Below are 17,306 nucleotides of genomic sequence, written 5' to 3'. Positions count from 1 at the left end.
ACAGAGGTTAGAAATGGCCTCATCACACTACCTATGAGGACAGGTAATAGTGGTAAATAAGAGGTGGCTGCTGTGCATTTGGTGAGTGCATTTGGCTATTGGCTGTGTGTTTATAGTACAAGTGTCTAGATCATAGATCAGAAGATGTCCGGGCAGCTTACCTGCAGCAGGTAGCGCTCATCCTCCTGCATGATACAGTTACCGTAGAGGGAGGTGAAGACCGTGTAAATGACCCCCTGTGTGTGCTCCTGGTTCAGCCTCTCCCCAGCCACCAGGCAGGAGGCCAACAGCCGAGGGTTCTCGCGCACCCGACCCAGGAACTCCCCATAGATGCTCTCCTGAAAGCCCAGAGTCTTGTAGCCGTCCAGGAACTGCGTGTCCTCCAGCACTTTGGCATGTTGGCAGCATTCGGCCGGGGATGCCTCAGCACTGTAGGACAGGGAGCTTTAATTACTACGAGAGGAGAAGGCTCCACAAACCAGTGGCTGGAAATGGGCAACAGTGAGCTGTTGATTACTGATTGGAGTGACATGCTTGTATGACATGCTTGCTGATCACAGGACTCCTCTGATTCCTTGCTATTTCCCTTTTGGGCTGCTAATTCTACATAGTGCTCGGCTGGCTCTGACACGCACTGTGTTTGGCAGGATTTACAACAAACATCACATCAGGAAGATAAGATAGTTTAATACGGTGGGATCCTACTTTAGGACTACTAAGTTACTAGTTCACTAAAGGTCACACTGCCAAATGCAAACAAGTGGAGGACAACTAAGAATGTATTTTTATAATGGCGAGTTCCTATTAGAACTGTTTCTATTCTCCAATTGGATCAATCTCATTGAAATGACCTGGTCAGAACAGTTTTGGGGGGCCCCATGCTGACCTGGTGAGAATGAGCCGGTCGAGGTTGATCCTCTGCTGTTTGGTGATCCAGGCAGCACGGTACAGCCTCTCAGCAGTCTTCAGCACGTCCCCGTTGAGCCGTTGGATCAGCTGCTTCTCTGAAGCCACATACAGCCGCTCCTGCTTCAGGTGGTGGGCCAGAGTGTGGATGTCTGGCTTCACCATCTTTACCAGCTCACTCAGAGGCTAAAGTCTGCAGAAGAGTGAGAGAAGAGGGTGATCAGTGACACTGGGGGATAAATGGTAATGACATTGTTGGCAAGAGAATGAGTACTGGACAGTCAGGACAGAGCACAAGTTGAAAGTTTACATACATGTTTTTCAACTACTCCACAAATTTCTTTCAATGGATCATTTTTATTTCTCAGAGTGGAATCCCGAGGAAGAGCAGGGAAGGCCATGTTGGCAGAATCCTAGCTCACACACTGACAGAGGAAGTAGACTGTCAGTAGTCAAGAGAAGGCAGAAACACTAGTTCTATTGGCTAAGATTGACAGTGGGGTGGGGAGGCTTTTAAACAATAGCAAGTCCCTACTCTCGCTCATACAAGCATCTGGTAGCATTATTCACAGCACGAGAGTATATGCAAATCATATTAGTCTCCCTTTCCTTCACACACAAACCAGACAAAGTGCATGAAATTTAAATGATTTCCTAGAGCATTCTTTGACACAAGGTTCTTTGTGGATGGCTGCTACTGAGGAAAACAGACAAGATTGTGAGGCTTGGAGGCCTGTGAAAACTGCCCAGAGAACCCTGCCTCAGAGCTTGCACACAACTACAAAGGCTTGATACTATTAAACGTATGTGGTTTGAGGCATAAATATTTTGATGAGGCTTAGAAGCGTTTTCTTACCCATGTCATGCCAGATAAGAAAGGTTAATCATGGGTTATACACAAAGTGTGTTCCTTTAGTAGGCTAAATCCAATGATGGACTGGCCACTGTGGAGTTCTGGAACCATGAAGATACTGGGGGATCTCGGGCAAATAGAAATCTGTCAAACACTTACTTAAGGCTAATCAATAGATTAATGACCAACATAGTGTACCAGTCCATGAGAATACGCATGTGCCGTAGGCTCTTGAAAGAGTAGACTACATTTGTCACAGTCCTGTGTGGAAGTAAAGGGTGTAGGCCTAGGGCCGACACACAGTTTCTGGGTTGAATATTTGTTGAGTAGACCTACCTAATGAGTAAGTAATGGAAAAGGACGGGGGAACTCAAAAGCAGAAGAAAAACCACTGTAGGTGGTGTGAAAAGGCACAAGCGGGGGTGTGCGAGAGAATGACGGTAGTTAGTGGTGGTAGTTAGTGGTAGGTACGCTAGAAATAGAATTCAGTCCAAAGCCATCCCTCCCAACATTACGTACATGATGCTTAGGCTCAGAACAAGGAATCATTGTGAAGCAAACCATCTGGAAAATAAAACTGAAAAGCACCTCAACCAATGATGCAGTTCACCACAAGAGCACATTTATGGAGGTGTTTGGAACACAGCCCAAACATTCCCTCAGTTGAACATGCAACACAAGCCAACAGAACAAAGTGCTTTTTATAGACACACAGAAAGGAATCACTTTCTAAAGGCACTCGAAACTCAAACACAAAGTCCCCTTTTCACTTCCCCTCAACATGAGATCAAATAGGACTGTTTGCATTAGCAGGTTAACAACTCCAGTTGTACTATTTGTGGTACCCCACGCCACTGCCTAGCAGCTAAGCAGCAGCTTCAAAGGCTGTGTCCCTTTGAAATTCGTCAGGCCTTCTTCAGTTGGACTGCAGACATTTTACCAGCTCCTGTGTGCAATGGTTTGGGGTGCACGCTGCACCTCCCAACAATCACCTCTCAGAAGGAGCTCACACAGAACAAAGAGACATGGCAAAACTCTACCCAACCAATTCCAGCAATCCTGCCCCACCACATCCAACTGACAACATAAGATAGTCAGATATTTGGTCTTAGATAATTAGGAAAATACAAATATGAAACTGAAAACAGGGTAAGCAGGGTAGCTGAAAGTGATGTAGTGGTGGTGGTAATAAACAGCCTAAAGTACTTCAGTCAGAACAAGGATCTGAGAAATTATTCACTAGGCTACATCACCGAAGCTCAGGAATAGTGGGTGTCGGACAGCACAATAAAAATGTGAATAAGAGAACTTTGTCTCTTTCATGCGTGAGTTCCCCACAGACATTGTTTGTCACATCTAGTAGGCCTACCATATGCCTGTCCTACAACTACTGTGTAGGAACACGTTTTTGTTTTTTTAAAGACCTGCCACATACTTTTGTATATGCATTATACAGTGTAGTGTATGTGGATACTCCTTCAAATAAGTGGATTTGGCTATTTCAGCCAAACACGTTGCTGACAGGTGTATTCAATCGAGCACACCGCCATGCAATCTCCAGAGACAAACATTGACAGTAGAGTGTAGAGGTCGACTGATTAATCGGGCATGTCCGATTAACTTGGGCCGATTTCAAGTTTAGAACAAATCGATAATCTGCATTTTTGGACGCCGATTATAGCCGATGACATCGCATTCCACGAAGAAACTGTGTGACAGACTGACCACCTGTTACGCGAGAGCAGCAAGGAGCCAAGGTAAGTTGCTAGATAGCATTAAACTTATCTTGTAAAAAAACAATCAATCTTCACATAATCACTAGTTAACCTAGTAATATCATCAACCATGTGTAGTTAACTAGCTTGTCCAGCATTGCATATAATCAATTTATCATCGAATCACAGCCTACTTCGCCAAAAGGGTGATGATTTAGCAAAAGCACAATCGTTGCATGAATGTACTTGACCATAAACATCAATGCCTTTCTTAAAATCAATACACAGAAGTATAATTTTTTAAACCTGCATATTTAGTTTTTAAAAATTCATGTTAGCAGGCAATATTAACTAGGGGGAAAATTGTGTCACTTCTTGCTTTCATTGCACGCAAAGTCAGTATGGCTCATCAGGCATCAAGCTTGAATGTTCAATCAAAGCTCTATTTAAATCCAGACATAGGCATATTTATATGCTTTATAATGCTTTTGAATGACACTTCTGGTTTTGGCGGGAAATACTGTGTTACTCGGGAGAAAAAAGATTTATTCTCGGGGTTGAAACATTTGTAAAATACTGGAAAAAAATAACCCTAGTGATTGCATCAATGCCTACAACCTTGGGTTAGGCAATCGGATCCCAGGGATAACAAATTAGTAAACGTTTCCTCTTACACATCCATACCAAAAAGGAGGGCATTCTGTAGGTCAAAGCAGTGCAATATCTACAAAGGCTTTAAGTTCAGAGGTGGGAGCAAATGGGTAGCTTCCAAATATAAGGAAAGGAGAAATTCTGTATGCCTAAAATCAACACCTTCACTGAGATGTATGCTCAAAATCTTATTTTGCTAAATGTAGGCCAAATGCTGCCTGCCAGGAAGACAAAGCCTGACAGCGCACTCCTATGCTGAAAGAGACATCCTGATCCTCTGCTCTGGAGCGTTCAACATCCTAACTCCTGACCTTGCCAAAACAAAGACTTCAACCTTGCCTCGGAACAACACGACTTGTACTCCAGGGGCAAAGTCAGTTGATATTCAAAGGAACCTGAATGATATCCAATGTCTGGTAGATCACTATAACTCAAGAATAAAAATGTAAAAAAGCTAGAAGCACACTCTTCTCTTCATTTGTGTGATTGAGATGTATTCATGTTTTGGCTCTAACAATTAGCCTAATCAAAAGGTAAAGTGCATTCCTTAAATCAACGTAAATTATTGTGACCATTCTGTTTTGAAAACTTTTTGAGCCCCGCTTGATACACACACACGTATGAAGTTCTCTATGGTTCATCATACTACCTTAGTCATGGATAGTCACGGCCCATGCACTGGGTGGGGCTCAATTCTACACCTAATGTAGGTGATCAGGTGGGTAGGGAGAGGCGACAGCCGTTCGCTAGCTAGTTAATTATTCCAGCAACAACTTGCCCATCTAGTCATTTTTAGGGCCCCAGCCTTGTCTTGTTCACTTTTGCAACAGTCGACATCTTGCGGAATTGTTAGTTTAATTAGCTAGTTATCTAACTAACGTTAGTTACTAATACTAGCTAATGTGTCACCGTCGGCCTCTGTTGTAAACAGTTAGCTAGCTTTCTTTCATCATACTGGCATACGTTAATAACAGTGAAATACTAGCAATCTAGCTAACGTTAGTTAGAAAGCTTGCTATTAGAGGCGAATTGGATAGCTATCTAGTACACTACATAATTATCTAACTAACGTTAACTAGCTAACGTTAACACTAACAGGTCGCTATAGCGTAGTTAGCTAGGTGCCTAGGTACTAGTTTACAATCAAAATTGTTAACTAGTTATCACAGAGAGCATAGCTAACGTTACTGTACTTAGCTAGCTATCAACAACGGTAACCGTTAACTAGCTTACTAGCTCGTTGGTTAAGTAACGCTAGCTAGTGACCTAGCCAACTTGAAATGTTGCAGCACTGTTACTAGCCAAACATCGAGTTACGGTGGGATACCTTTATAGGGATATGTCAATGTTGCCCGGGTAGGCCAGGCTGGCCAGTTGTGGAAGAAAATAGCGTTCAATCACGGAGGACATCCAATAAGTAGCTAGCTAACGTTAGCAGAAGAAGGCCAGCGATAAAAACAGAACTAGCTAACGCGTTAGCTATAACACGAATTCAATGACTTACCAAACAAGTTGTTGATAGTATACCAGTTCTTTATGGAATCCCTATAACCGTGAAATAATGTCAGTGTCTGACCAGTTAAATCGCTAGATATGTCTGTTCCTGATCTCCCCTTTCCTTCAGCGCGCTAGCTCAGTCAGCTGTCATCTGCTGTCATCACGAGTAGGCGCGCTCCACCCGCATGCGCGCTGGGTCACTGAGATTTCAGTAAATATCTCAACCTGGAATACTTTTCTGAGTTTTCTGTTTTTACATTAACAAGAGCTAATGTCGTCTGTAGTGGACTTCAGGATGCTAAACTAGGTTTTCTTACTTACTGTACACATTTACGGTAATGTTAAAAAAATATCACATTTACTAATAATCGATTCCTCTACATACACATGCAGTTAAAATACACCAATAAAAACAAAAACACTTATGTAAAACATATACACAGTACCAGTCAAAACTTTGGACACACCTACTCATTCCATGTGTTTTCTTTATTTTTTACTATTTTCTACATTGTATAATAATGGTGAAGACATTACAGCTATGAAATAACACATATGGAATCATGTAGTAACCAAAAAAGTGTTAAACAATTCAAAATATATTTCATATTTGAGATTCTTCAAAGTGGCCACCCTTTGTCTTGATGACAGCTTTTCACACTCTTGGCATTCTTTCAACCAGCTTCACCTGGAATGCTTTTCCAACAGTCTTGAAGGAATTCCCACATGTGCTGAGCACTTGTTGGCTGATTTCCCTTCACTCTGCGGTCCAACTCATCCCAAACCATCTCAATTGGGTTGAGGTCTGATGATTGTGGAGACCAGGTCATAAATTGCCAACAGACACTATCCCATCAGTATAGCGCACCACCCTGCAATATATATATTTTTGCTGGGTCAGGAGGATATATGAACTGTGCATATGATGCTCTTGGAATCTCAAGGCTGTGAGTCCCTGACCTTTTCTTTCTGGGGATGCAAAATCTAGAAAATCTTTGTCCATGACCATCCCATCTTTCTTTCTTTTTTTACTGTAAATGTGTAGGAGGCATCCCTACTGTTCAAACTAGGCGTACTACCTGAACAAAGAAAACTTACTATTTTTACAAATGCAGGTCAGATTTGTATGCTATAAACTACAAACTAGGTTTTTGAATAATATGAAATACAGTAATTTGACTTTCCTGATTTGCCACTTTAGCAATGTCTACATTTCATCAATAGGTGGCGATCAAGTTCCATGAATTTATACACTCTTCAAAATGACTTGTCTCCAGGTTTTTCTCGCCATCCATCTCCATTTGTAAAGAAAAACAAAGATGAAAACTGTCTTACATAAGAATGTTGAGATGTCTGTTTGAAGACCAGCAGAAGTAGTGCTGGTTTCTCACATTTAACTGCATTTTGCAGGGTGGTGTGCTATCGTGATGGGATAGTGTCTGTTGGCAATTTATGAGGCACTATCAAAATAGCAATAGAATATTGATTAACCATTTAAATGACTATCTGTATTATCTTTGTCTCTATAATGGGCTGTAGTCCTTCCGGATATCTAGTTTCCAGTACAGAGGATGTGCCATGGCTAATTTGATTTACAGTCTGTCTATGCATTAGTTAGAAAAGGATGTGCCAGTTGCTCATCAATCTTGAAGTCATCTGAACGTCCTTCAGGGCTATCTGATAGAAGTGTGAATAACTACAGGCTTCCCATCTACTTGCATAAATTGGTCAAAATGGAACAACACATGGAGACCATCAACAAAAGACACTGACGTAGCTTGTAAGACCAACAAAAAGGGGAAAGACTAAATACTTGGTTGATTGATCACATTGTATGATCATTGTTTTAGTGTCCTGTATGGTTTACTTAAGAGATGTGAGATGGCTGAATACAGGGCTCTGCATGGTTTACTATAGAATACAAATGCAAAGAGAAGGGTCTGTCTTCATTTTGTGTTTATTATACATGGGTTATAAACATCACAAAATAGAAAATTGGGTAACATCTAGCAGGGGGAAATATGATGTAAAAGATCAACCTTAGATTTTCAGGCTCTATCAATGGACATTTAACATGCTCGTTTCAGTGCTGTGTAGCTAGATGCATTAGGAGACATTCTGTATAATGTATGTTCAAGTGCAATAGAAGCTTTTAGCAGCTCAACGCTCCAGCTTGTCATTACCAATATGTTACTGTTCAAATATGAAGGTTGCTCTTTCTGTTTCTTCTCTTTATTGCATTTTTGTGTTCGTTTAAAGGTATGAAATACATTAGGCGGTATAGGATATTAATGTATATTCTTCAACAAATGTGTTAATTATACCATAAATATGTATCTCAAAAGGAAGGTGTATTTTCTCAACCAAAAATAAATAGTACTAGCATTTTATTCTTTAAACATAATATTACAATTCAAATAATTAAATGTCAGTTTATTATAACCATTGTCAGTTTTTCATACGAACAATCAATATTTAAAATACCTGAATATAAATAACATGCTTTAAGCAAAGTAAATATTTGCAATGTCAAGCAAATGCACCACATTCATTTACAGTCAAGAGTCAAGCCTTACAAAACAAATCCACACATTGCTTTCTGTCAAATGCATTTTCTACTGAAGGCCACAATCTAACAAGTTATCAAGCGTGTTACAGTGAATTGAACAATGTAGAATCAATAGAATGTTAATAAAGTGATGAAAGAGGATGCAATTAATGCCGCAAACAAAACTCAAGGGGGGAGGGGATTCAGAGCATAGGTGTAGACACCTGATTTTTCTATCCATAAGTAGACATAATGAAAGCATTATTATCAGCAGTGATATTAATCATCTTAACTAAGATGTATACCCAGACTGGCACAGCACAGCAATTTCAAGACAGACTTTGATATTACAATATTTTCAGGATATAATGAAGCATGTGCAGAAATACAACTGTCAGTATTTTTTTGTATATATATATTACAGCTGCTGAGAACAGCTTCAACACGTAGAACACTAGTGGAGCTCTACATTTGGAGCAAAATGATGCTTTGTAGGTTTAATCTAGATTGCTTTAGAAATGTTCTGAATAGCAGTGCCTCCCTCAGTTATATTCAGCCAGGCAGTGGTATTTTTCTAGATAATTGTGAATTATTTGTGCCTGACAACCCAACCCAATTCATGTGGTATCAACACAGACAGTACCTTGTCAAAACAGGGATTAAAAACAAAATGATGACTTGTAAATACAGTATGACCATTTTACATGCAGATCAAGCTATTTTCAGTGTAACAGGATAAAAACAACACTACTGCAACAAAAACCAACAATGATAAAGTGTTACATTATAGTTTGTTTGTTTGTGTGTAACATCAGTCAACACTTTCCTGCACATTGTTTTAATAATTCTTAGTGATTGCAAACCTTAATGCAAACATTAATAACAGTAGTCTTATTAACAATCTTCCTTTCTGATGTAAAATACATATGTATCTACAAACATTCATCATAAATACCGGTTAAATTACATGTATCTACATGTACATATAGGTGACATCAGTGGTGCACAGGTCAGTACTATATAATATCATCCAGGAGATGGGGGGTGCCTACCCAGTCTAGCGTTCTGGGCTCAGAAGCAGCCATGATCATACACATGAACTGCTTCCCTGTTCTCTTATCTATGGGGTAAATGGTAGTGGGTGTGAATCTCTTGTTGCTCTCCACAAACTCACAGAGTTGATTGTATATTTTGGGATACTCATGACGCAGGAAGACTCCCCTGGTCCTGAGCGCACGTTGGATATTGATAAAGCAGATCTCTCTGGCTTTCATACCCTCCTTTCCCTCTTTGTCAATATCAGGTGTGCCTGGAGGCGGGGTCAGAATGAGTGTCTCCATGTCACTCTCCTTCTTGAAGACATTTTTATCTGGGCTGGAGGAGGCCAACGAAATCTTTGCATATTTTCGGACTGTTGGTGTTTGGACTCTTGGTGAGGGTCTGTTAGGCACTAGTTCACCAACAGCGATGGATACATTCAAGAGGAAACATTCATTGGGGTCATACTCATTGCCAGCCTGCTGCAGGTCCTTGCAGTAATCCCCCAGGTTGTCTTTGAAGCTGTCCAGCTCTCTGAGAGACAGATATGTGGGGGACATGACGAGGCTCTCAAGCCCGACCTTCAGGAAGTTGTCAGCAGTCCCTGGGTTAGCAAAGCCCAGGAAAAGAATGCCTCGCCCTCTGGAAAGGTAGCCAGCTTTGGAAATGCGAGAGAAGACTTTATGGATCTCAGAGTTCTCTCTGCAGTACTTCAGCATGTGTCTGCACACACTGCTGATACGTCCATACAGACAGTTCTCTTTATGGCTGTCCCAGTCATCCCGACGGCAGTTCCGGGAGCAGTAGAAGGTGTAGCAACTATGACAGGATTTGAAGTAAAGACAGGCATTGAACAGGGTCTCTGTCCGCTTGCACTTCCTGTTGGCACACATCATGGTGTCATTGTCGTCTGTGCTATGGTCTGGGGAGATCTCCTCTGGACTCCTCTGTAAGCTCTGTAAGCCATCACACCCACTGTCTGGGTCTTTGATAGTGTCAGGGCTGGTTTTAGTGGAGGAGGGTGGTGTGTTGAGAGGTCCTATACTCTCTAGGCCTCCTAGACTCTCTAGGCCCGAATGTTTTATCTTTCCTTTTTTATCATCCTCACTAATCAACTGTTTTATTTGGTTCAATAGATCCTGACTAGGCTTCCTGTTGGTCGGTGGTTTGTAATCAATGACAAGATCAGCTAGCAGCTCGTCCAGTTGCTCTAGGCTCTGCTGCAGGGAATAATTGTTGTGTTTTCTGTCTTTGGTCAGTTCTGCTGACTCAGATGGCTGCTCTTGATGATGAAGAACATTTTGAGTCGGTGCCTTTTCACAATCCAGTGTATCCCAGCTGGCTGAACGCACATCTCGCTGTTTGTGGTTGCGTGCACGTATGTCATTGTCGGTTATCGTGATCTCAGGAGTTGCAAACCATAGCCCAGCCTTAGTGTTCCTTGGAGGATTGTTTGGTCCTTTCTCTAAGGACTTTTCAGAGATGGACCGGGCAGCATAGCGCCTTGGTGAACTAGATAGATTGAGTATAACTGGCTGTGATGTATCACTAGGAAACAGAGGATGTCTCCCCTGGTAAAACAGATTCTCATAGCTGCGTCCACGGGGTACTGCTTGCTCCCTGTCATGAGGAGGATAAAGAATATTGTCCCAGGATTTGGAATGGTTTCTGACTTCTGCTACCAGTCTGTTTGGCTCCACATAACTGTTTGCAAACCAGGGGGACATTACTGGCTCTTGTCTTACTCTCTGTGGTGTCAGCTGAGAGGACTGGTTCGAGTATCCAGATATACTTGAACGATACCAGTCATCTGCATAAGCCTGGGACATTTGTGGTTGTTGACGGCCCTCCGTGTGATACGCCTTGTATGGAATATACTGTCCTACTGGGGGGTTGTACGGCTTGCTGTAGAACACCTTGGAGCCATTTGACTGACAAGGATATGCTCTGGGATCTTCCCCATAGTATGCTCTTGCCTGTGGTGTTTGAGCAAAGTATGGCCCTGCTTCGCTTGTGGAGTAAGGTCTGGTATAGACAGCCTGCCCAAGGTCTCTGCTGGATATGTGTTGCTCTGTGTAATATGGTCGGCCTGGGAGAGTGTGAACCCAGCGAGTCCTTGGATCATGCACATACTGACTATTAAGAGTACTGCCTTGGCTGGTGAGGCTGGAATTATCATCCTGATAGTACGCTCTAGCAGACGGATGGACAGGATATCTAGTCGGATCCTCAGTGTAGAAGAATTTAGTTGGTATATTGGGGTTTGAGAGAGTCCTCTGCTCCCTTGACAAGTATTCCCTTGGCATTATAGGGGAGGGCACCCTTCGCATGTCTACTGGCTGAATGTAGCTGGGGGTCATGCAGGTAGTGTACTGATATGCTTGTCTATAATCACCACTGTAACATTCGCTTGGCGTGGGTGTCCGTACCTGCCGTGGCACAGACAGACCTCTACTCTGACTGGAGTAGGAATATCTCTGCCAGGGATGTTCAGTCCTCATGTTCTGAGACCTCCGGGCTGTGTGCTGCAGGACTGCCGCATCTGGCTTGATATCAACACGACACCTGACATGAGGAGTGATGGCAGGCTGATCCTGTTTGCTCACCTCGGAGAAACAGTCCGAGACATAGAGGGGAGAGCGTGGTTGCAGTTTTATAGGGTGTACCTCGTTCAAAAAAGCCCGGTTAGAGGAGTAAGAGTCCCGGTGTGGTTCAGATGTCCTTATCGGGTCTGGTACAGCCTGTGAGACATCTCGTCCCCTCTTGTTTGCTGGTGGGGAGACTGAAATGGGCACCGGGGTAAAGGTGGTCTTGACTCTGGGGGCACTTTTAGATCTAGACCTCTTCTTTGAATCTGACCTCGTGGCCTGACTGGTACTGGATTTGTCTGGGTCAGCATGTTGTGGTGGTGGTAGTCTAGTGTTAAACAGATCAGGGGAGGAGAAACGGAGGTGTCCTGGATGATCCAGGCCATTCCAGGTCACCTCTTTATGCACCCCCTGATGCTCGGTCCTCTTGTAAGGGTATTCCATTGAGGCGGAAAAGGACTGTGGGTCGTCCAATGACTCAAGGAAGTCAAAGCTACGGCAGTGTCTTTTGTTGATGGTCTCCGTATGTCGCTCCAGTTTGTCAATCATTTGCGAGTCACATTGTTGAGAGTGCCCAGTGATGGGGTTTAATTTGATGTCCCGATACAGAGTGGATACCAGTATATCTGGGGGATCTGTGCGTGTCATCTTAGAGGGACTCCTCCGATCTCCCCCTTCAGATTGATTCAAGATCAATATGACCTGAGAAAAGAAAGATAGAGAAGCATTTTAGATCCATAGTAAAACATACACATATACTGTTACATTTCTTTTCAATGTAACAGTGGTTCTACACAGACATTAAGGTGTTGTGACGATGGAGAATACCAACATAAATAATATAATGATAATGAAAGTCAGTGGGTTTATCTTCCATACTGTAGACCTATGGCCTATCTCCTTCCGGATCCAATAAAAAGAAGGAAAAGTTCACATCTACTAAAGCATCTGTCATCTGTGGATTTCCACACAGCTTGAGAAAAAAACTGAAGGATTTAATTGTATCATGCATGCTGTGATGTCCTTTTCTGCAGTGTGCTCTGTATCAAGGTCTGGATTTAAAGAACTCAACTCCCTGCCAAAGGTTGTTGTAATTTTAGGAGAGTGAGACATTTAAATTTTACTGCCCATCATATTGCCAAGACGCTTTACACTATCTACAGTACATCGAAGATGAATCTCTTGCACGAGACACAACACTAATATACACAAGGCCCATAAATATACATTTTAAAGAGAGATATAATGGACATTGTGGACGTTCCCCTCAATAAAGTATTGCCTATCTAACAGAGAGATAGTTACCTAATCAGTATTGTATTTTAATCTCAAATCAGACTCTCTTATTTGGATCTTGCATGCAAAGTTTGGTAATGAAAAGAGTGCAAAACTGCGCTACACTGTAACTGTAATCATTCACTCTAGAGAAAAGGAGTCACTAAACCACACTGAATAATTCAATGGTTTGTTTCAAGCACTTGATTGTTTCAAGCACTTGATTGTGTAAGGATCCAAAAGCAAACACACAAATAGTATAATAGTGAAGGGCAACTCCTCAGTAAATAAATCTCCTTCCATTGATTGTAGATGACAGTCAATCCATAAAAAAGGCTAAGTAAGATGCAAATGGTTTGATTTGTAGAATGAACACTGACTCTTTCTTTCACACAATATATTGATTTTGAAAGATAACTTAATTCATTGAAACAGAATAGATACAGTGGCACAGTGGCTAGCAGTACACACCGAGCATTTCACTAGTACATAGCTTGCCATTCATATCATAAACAACAGTACTTCATAATAAACAATAGTTCACCACTGTTTATATGGAGAAATAGTGTCTGTTTAAAAACAAGAATAAGCGAGTATGTAAGCATTGATGTTTCAAACTGTGCATTAATTTTTATATTTTTGTACATAGAACTTGCTTCTAATGCTTTTCCGTTGGACTTTTAAAGCATATTTCCATGACAGAGACATATAGAGAGGCTCCCTTGTTGGCTCTCGCCCATGAGCTAACCCTGAGATACCATCTGTTCATCCTGAGTTGATAGGACTGACCAACCATCTCCCCCGTCATGTCTCCACAACACACCTAAATATCATATTTTGAAACAACCATCCCAACCTTACCAGACCTACGGACACTATTAAATAATGTACCATGGTTACAGTCACTGATTCATCTTCTAATTCAAACCAGATTTCAACATTCAGCAAATATGTTTGTTTTTTAAACAACAATTGTACAATTGCTCAATCGTACAATTGCTAACAACTTGCTATCAAAATACATATGCACTGGTGTGTTTGTTTAAATGAACAAAATATATTTATTGGATTATTATAATGCTATTACTATTTTAAAAGGTTATTTCTGAGACAATACCTGATAAATATTATGGCAGACTGTAAGATGAAGTGTAACCACATTTTTTTGACAAAAGAAATGTTCATAATTATTTATTTTTCATAAATATCCAGATGTCTTATTGATGGCCACTGCTCAAATTTCACTGAAGCATGAATATTCTCTAATCAATTTTACATCTGTGTGAGCCAATGCTTCCCAAAATAGAATTAAAGCGGATAGAATAAATGATTAATATACAGTATTACTCAGAAAGTAGGTAAATTGGCTTGTTTGTTGCTTCTGTGTGTGTGTGTGTGTGTGTGTGTGTGTGTGTGTGTGTGTGTGTGTGTGTGTGTGTGTGTGTGTGTGTGTGTGTGTGTGTGTGTGTGTGTGTGTGTGTGTGTGTGTGTGTGTGTGTGTGTGTACTATCATACCCTTGTTCCAACATTATGCCAGCTATTATGCCATTGTCCATCGAAACATGGCACTCTCATGCTGATTAAGGCATTGAATGTCCTTTTTAGAGTCATCACAGTGACAGCAATTTCTTTCTTTTTTTCCAAAAGACATGTGAGCAATGTTTGATGAACAATAAAGAACTACTTAGCTAATTAAATACCCTGTTGGGAGCTGCTTTAGTGCCCCATACCAAAAATTGTATGTAAAGTGGGCCTCATGTTATGGTTAAACAAGTTATTTATTAGAGGCTCTTAATGAAAAAATAAAACACATCTTTGAGCTAAACTATTGTGGATCTCTGGAATTTGTAACTTTTTGAAAATCTGGATGTTGTTGACATCCAGATATGTAGAAGGACAATTAACAGTATAATGTTGAATCATGAAAGACCTACTCTGTTTGTATAGTCTCATCTGAAAATGGCCATCTGTCAGTGTGAGAAAATAGCCCTTTCCCACTGGGCACAGACGTAAATTCAATATATATTCCACGTTAGTTTAAAAAAGTAAACATCTACTCCACAGAGACAACTGTGGGGAAATGCGTCGGCACAATAATACGCGCATATTGTAATAGTGTCATTATCAGATTGCTACATGATCTGATCATTGCGATCTGAAGCACACTTTTTCCTCGTTTATTGATGCGGCACGGCCCTGCTCACTGCGCTCGCATCCTTCCCAAACTGACCCAATGTCTTTGAGCATCGATGACATCATTGGAAGAGGTAATCGCACACTCAAATATACCAACATGTTGTGGCCGTACTTAGAGGAAAAGGAAGAGTTTTAATTCCACCATCAAATAGGAGTGGATCTCATCTTACCCTTCTGCCAATGATCCTCTTCCATCATCTGTAGGCTACATTATCAATCCATTTCTCCTGTACCGTTCAGCCTATCTATATATCTTATATAGTCTTTATAGTAATCATGCCATCTTTGCATCTTGTGCTACATGTTGTCCACATCACAGTCCCCACGCAGTGATTCAGTGCGCCCTCATGGTTTATCTGAAGCATTCTGAGGAAGGGGGTGTGTCTGAGGCTGCGTTTATGGGCGTACAATGACGCGCTCGCGTGCAACTTGTGTGTTCGTTCTTGTATGCGTGCCTGTGTGCGCGTTTATGAGGGGGTTTGATACGCTCATTAAATCCATGTCTCTGACCAGGTTTTCATCCAACCTTTTTTTGCGAGTAAAGTACATGTCGGATAAAAAAAAATGTAATGACAGTCCTGATGGAAAAATACATTAGTCGTTAAACTTTCCAAATGTCGACTAAACTAAATAGCCTACACTAGGCAATGTGGGATCTTTTTGTGTTGGTAAAATTAATTATGTGAGAAATGTTGGTGGAAACGCTTTTATGAGCAGATATTGCCTAAATAACCATCAAATCGATGTAATTTAGAGTCATGCGATGACATGTTGTGTGGCCCTCCCACTACTACTCGTTGGGAAAGCAAACGATTTATTCGGATACTGATGAATCTCGCAGGGTGGTGCGAGTGCAAGGTAATGAGCTTTGATGCTGCTTTCCAGTAATTATCAAGTCTTATTCTGGTGACATGATCATTGATGCTTCGCTGCCATTTGACAAACACAAACAATCTCGCTATTTTGTCCATAATAATCTCATAGTAGGCTATACCCGCAAGGTACCTGCGAGCTGTTGGCTAGAGTGCACATGCCAATACCAGAGTGGGTACACTCGCTATATAACGCAATCTCTTTGGGAGAAAGTGCTATTTGTCTTGTATTTTTCATTCTGTACATGGGCATTTGACCGCAAAAATGTATTTTTATGTGCACTACGTCATCACGCACTGATTTTTATCTGCAACAAGTCAATTTGATGGAAACACATCTGGTTGGAAAATGGAATATTATTTTTATGATGATTTTAAAATATTCCCATGAAAATCTGTCCCCAATTGGATGGAAACCTAGATGCGAGGAGAATTGCATCCTATCTGTGTTCACGAAAATAGCTGCAGACACAAACATGAAGGCTCATTTTTCCGAAAGGGATCATCACTGTTCATGTGGGAAGATAATTCACTCATTAAATCATTTTCACTTAGCTCACACAAATATCATGTAAAAAAATGAACTTTTCATTATTATGTGCTTATTAATTAATAGTATGTTATTGATTAAACAGCCCATTATATCCTCACCAAAAATGTAGGCCTACTATGTGAGATGAGGCATAGCAGCATGTTCAAATCCACACCTAAACAGTCTCCTGCTGTGTTCACACTAAGCCTCACATTCTTCACTCATTTTGTCACATGATCATCCTCTCTCACCACAATCTCTTGCACAACAATAGAAAGTCTACTGATTATAAAATGGTGAATTCATGTCAAAATGATTTGGGGCGCTTCAGTGAAGTGAAAAACAACATAGCAAAGCAAAAGCTCTGAAAATGACCTCTCATCAACACAGGGTAATGACTGCAGCTCCCCACACCTGCTCCTAAATCTCACCTAGACACAGTTTCTGCATTAGTTGAATTGATGATGGTGACAGCACTGTGTGGGCCCCAGAGCAGCATGTGACTAGCTGCAGCATTAAAACTGCTTACTGAAGCAGTCTCACAGAGAGAGGAGAGAAACATGTAGCATACAGACAGTGCTCATAAACTGGAGATTGAAATGATGCTCAATTGCAGTGGTACCCATTTTGTTAGA

The 17,306-nt window shown here is 41.2% G+C and overlaps 2 protein-coding genes across 5 annotated transcripts in view; both read right to left on the bottom strand.

Annotated features, from left to right (window-relative positions):
* The window catches only part of LOC135514159 (GTPase-activating protein and VPS9 domain-containing protein 1-like), a 29,723-nt gene extending 23,947 nt beyond the window's left edge, over positions 1 to 5,776 (bottom strand). For all 4 annotated transcript variants that reach the window (XM_064937400.1, XM_064937402.1, XM_064937404.1 and 1 more), the window contains exons 1-3: positions 5,630 to 5,776; positions 887 to 1,099; positions 162 to 429 (exon numbers count right to left, since the gene is read on the bottom strand). In XM_064937400.1, coding sequence (XP_064793472.1) covers positions 162 to 429; positions 887 to 1,071 — 453 coding nt within the window. In that variant the 5' untranslated portion in view covers positions 1,072 to 1,099; positions 5,630 to 5,776. The remainder of the gene's footprint in view (positions 1 to 161; positions 430 to 886; positions 1,100 to 5,629) is intronic.
* A 1,787-nt stretch (positions 5,777 to 7,563) lies between these two features.
* LOC135514158 (apical junction component 1 homolog) lies at positions 7,564 to 15,618 on the bottom strand. The gene is made up of 2 exons (XM_064937399.1): positions 15,438 to 15,618; positions 7,564 to 12,498 (listed from the first exon to the last, which is right to left on the bottom strand). The coding sequence occupies exon 2, from the start codon at positions 12,442 to 12,444 to the stop codon at positions 9,187 to 9,189; it is 3,258 nt and encodes a 1,085-aa protein (XP_064793471.1). The 5' UTR covers positions 12,445 to 12,498; positions 15,438 to 15,618; the 3' UTR covers positions 7,564 to 9,186.
* Between the last annotated feature and the right edge of the window lie 1,688 nt (positions 15,619 to 17,306).

The sequence above is a fragment of the Oncorhynchus masou genome, chromosome 25, assembly GCF_036934945.1.
Source record: "Oncorhynchus masou masou isolate Uvic2021 chromosome 25, UVic_Omas_1.1, whole genome shotgun sequence".
Classification (NCBI taxonomy): Eukaryota; Metazoa; Chordata; class Actinopteri; order Salmoniformes; family Salmonidae; genus Oncorhynchus; species Oncorhynchus masou.
The sequence above is the reverse complement of the archived record's forward strand: the minus strand, read 5'-3'. Positions and strand labels throughout refer to the sequence as shown.

Coding starts and splice junctions, on each gene's coding strand:
- LOC135514158 (XM_064937399.1), bottom strand. CDS start 12,444: ATGACACGCACAGATCCCCCAGATATACTGGTATCCACTCTGTATCGG.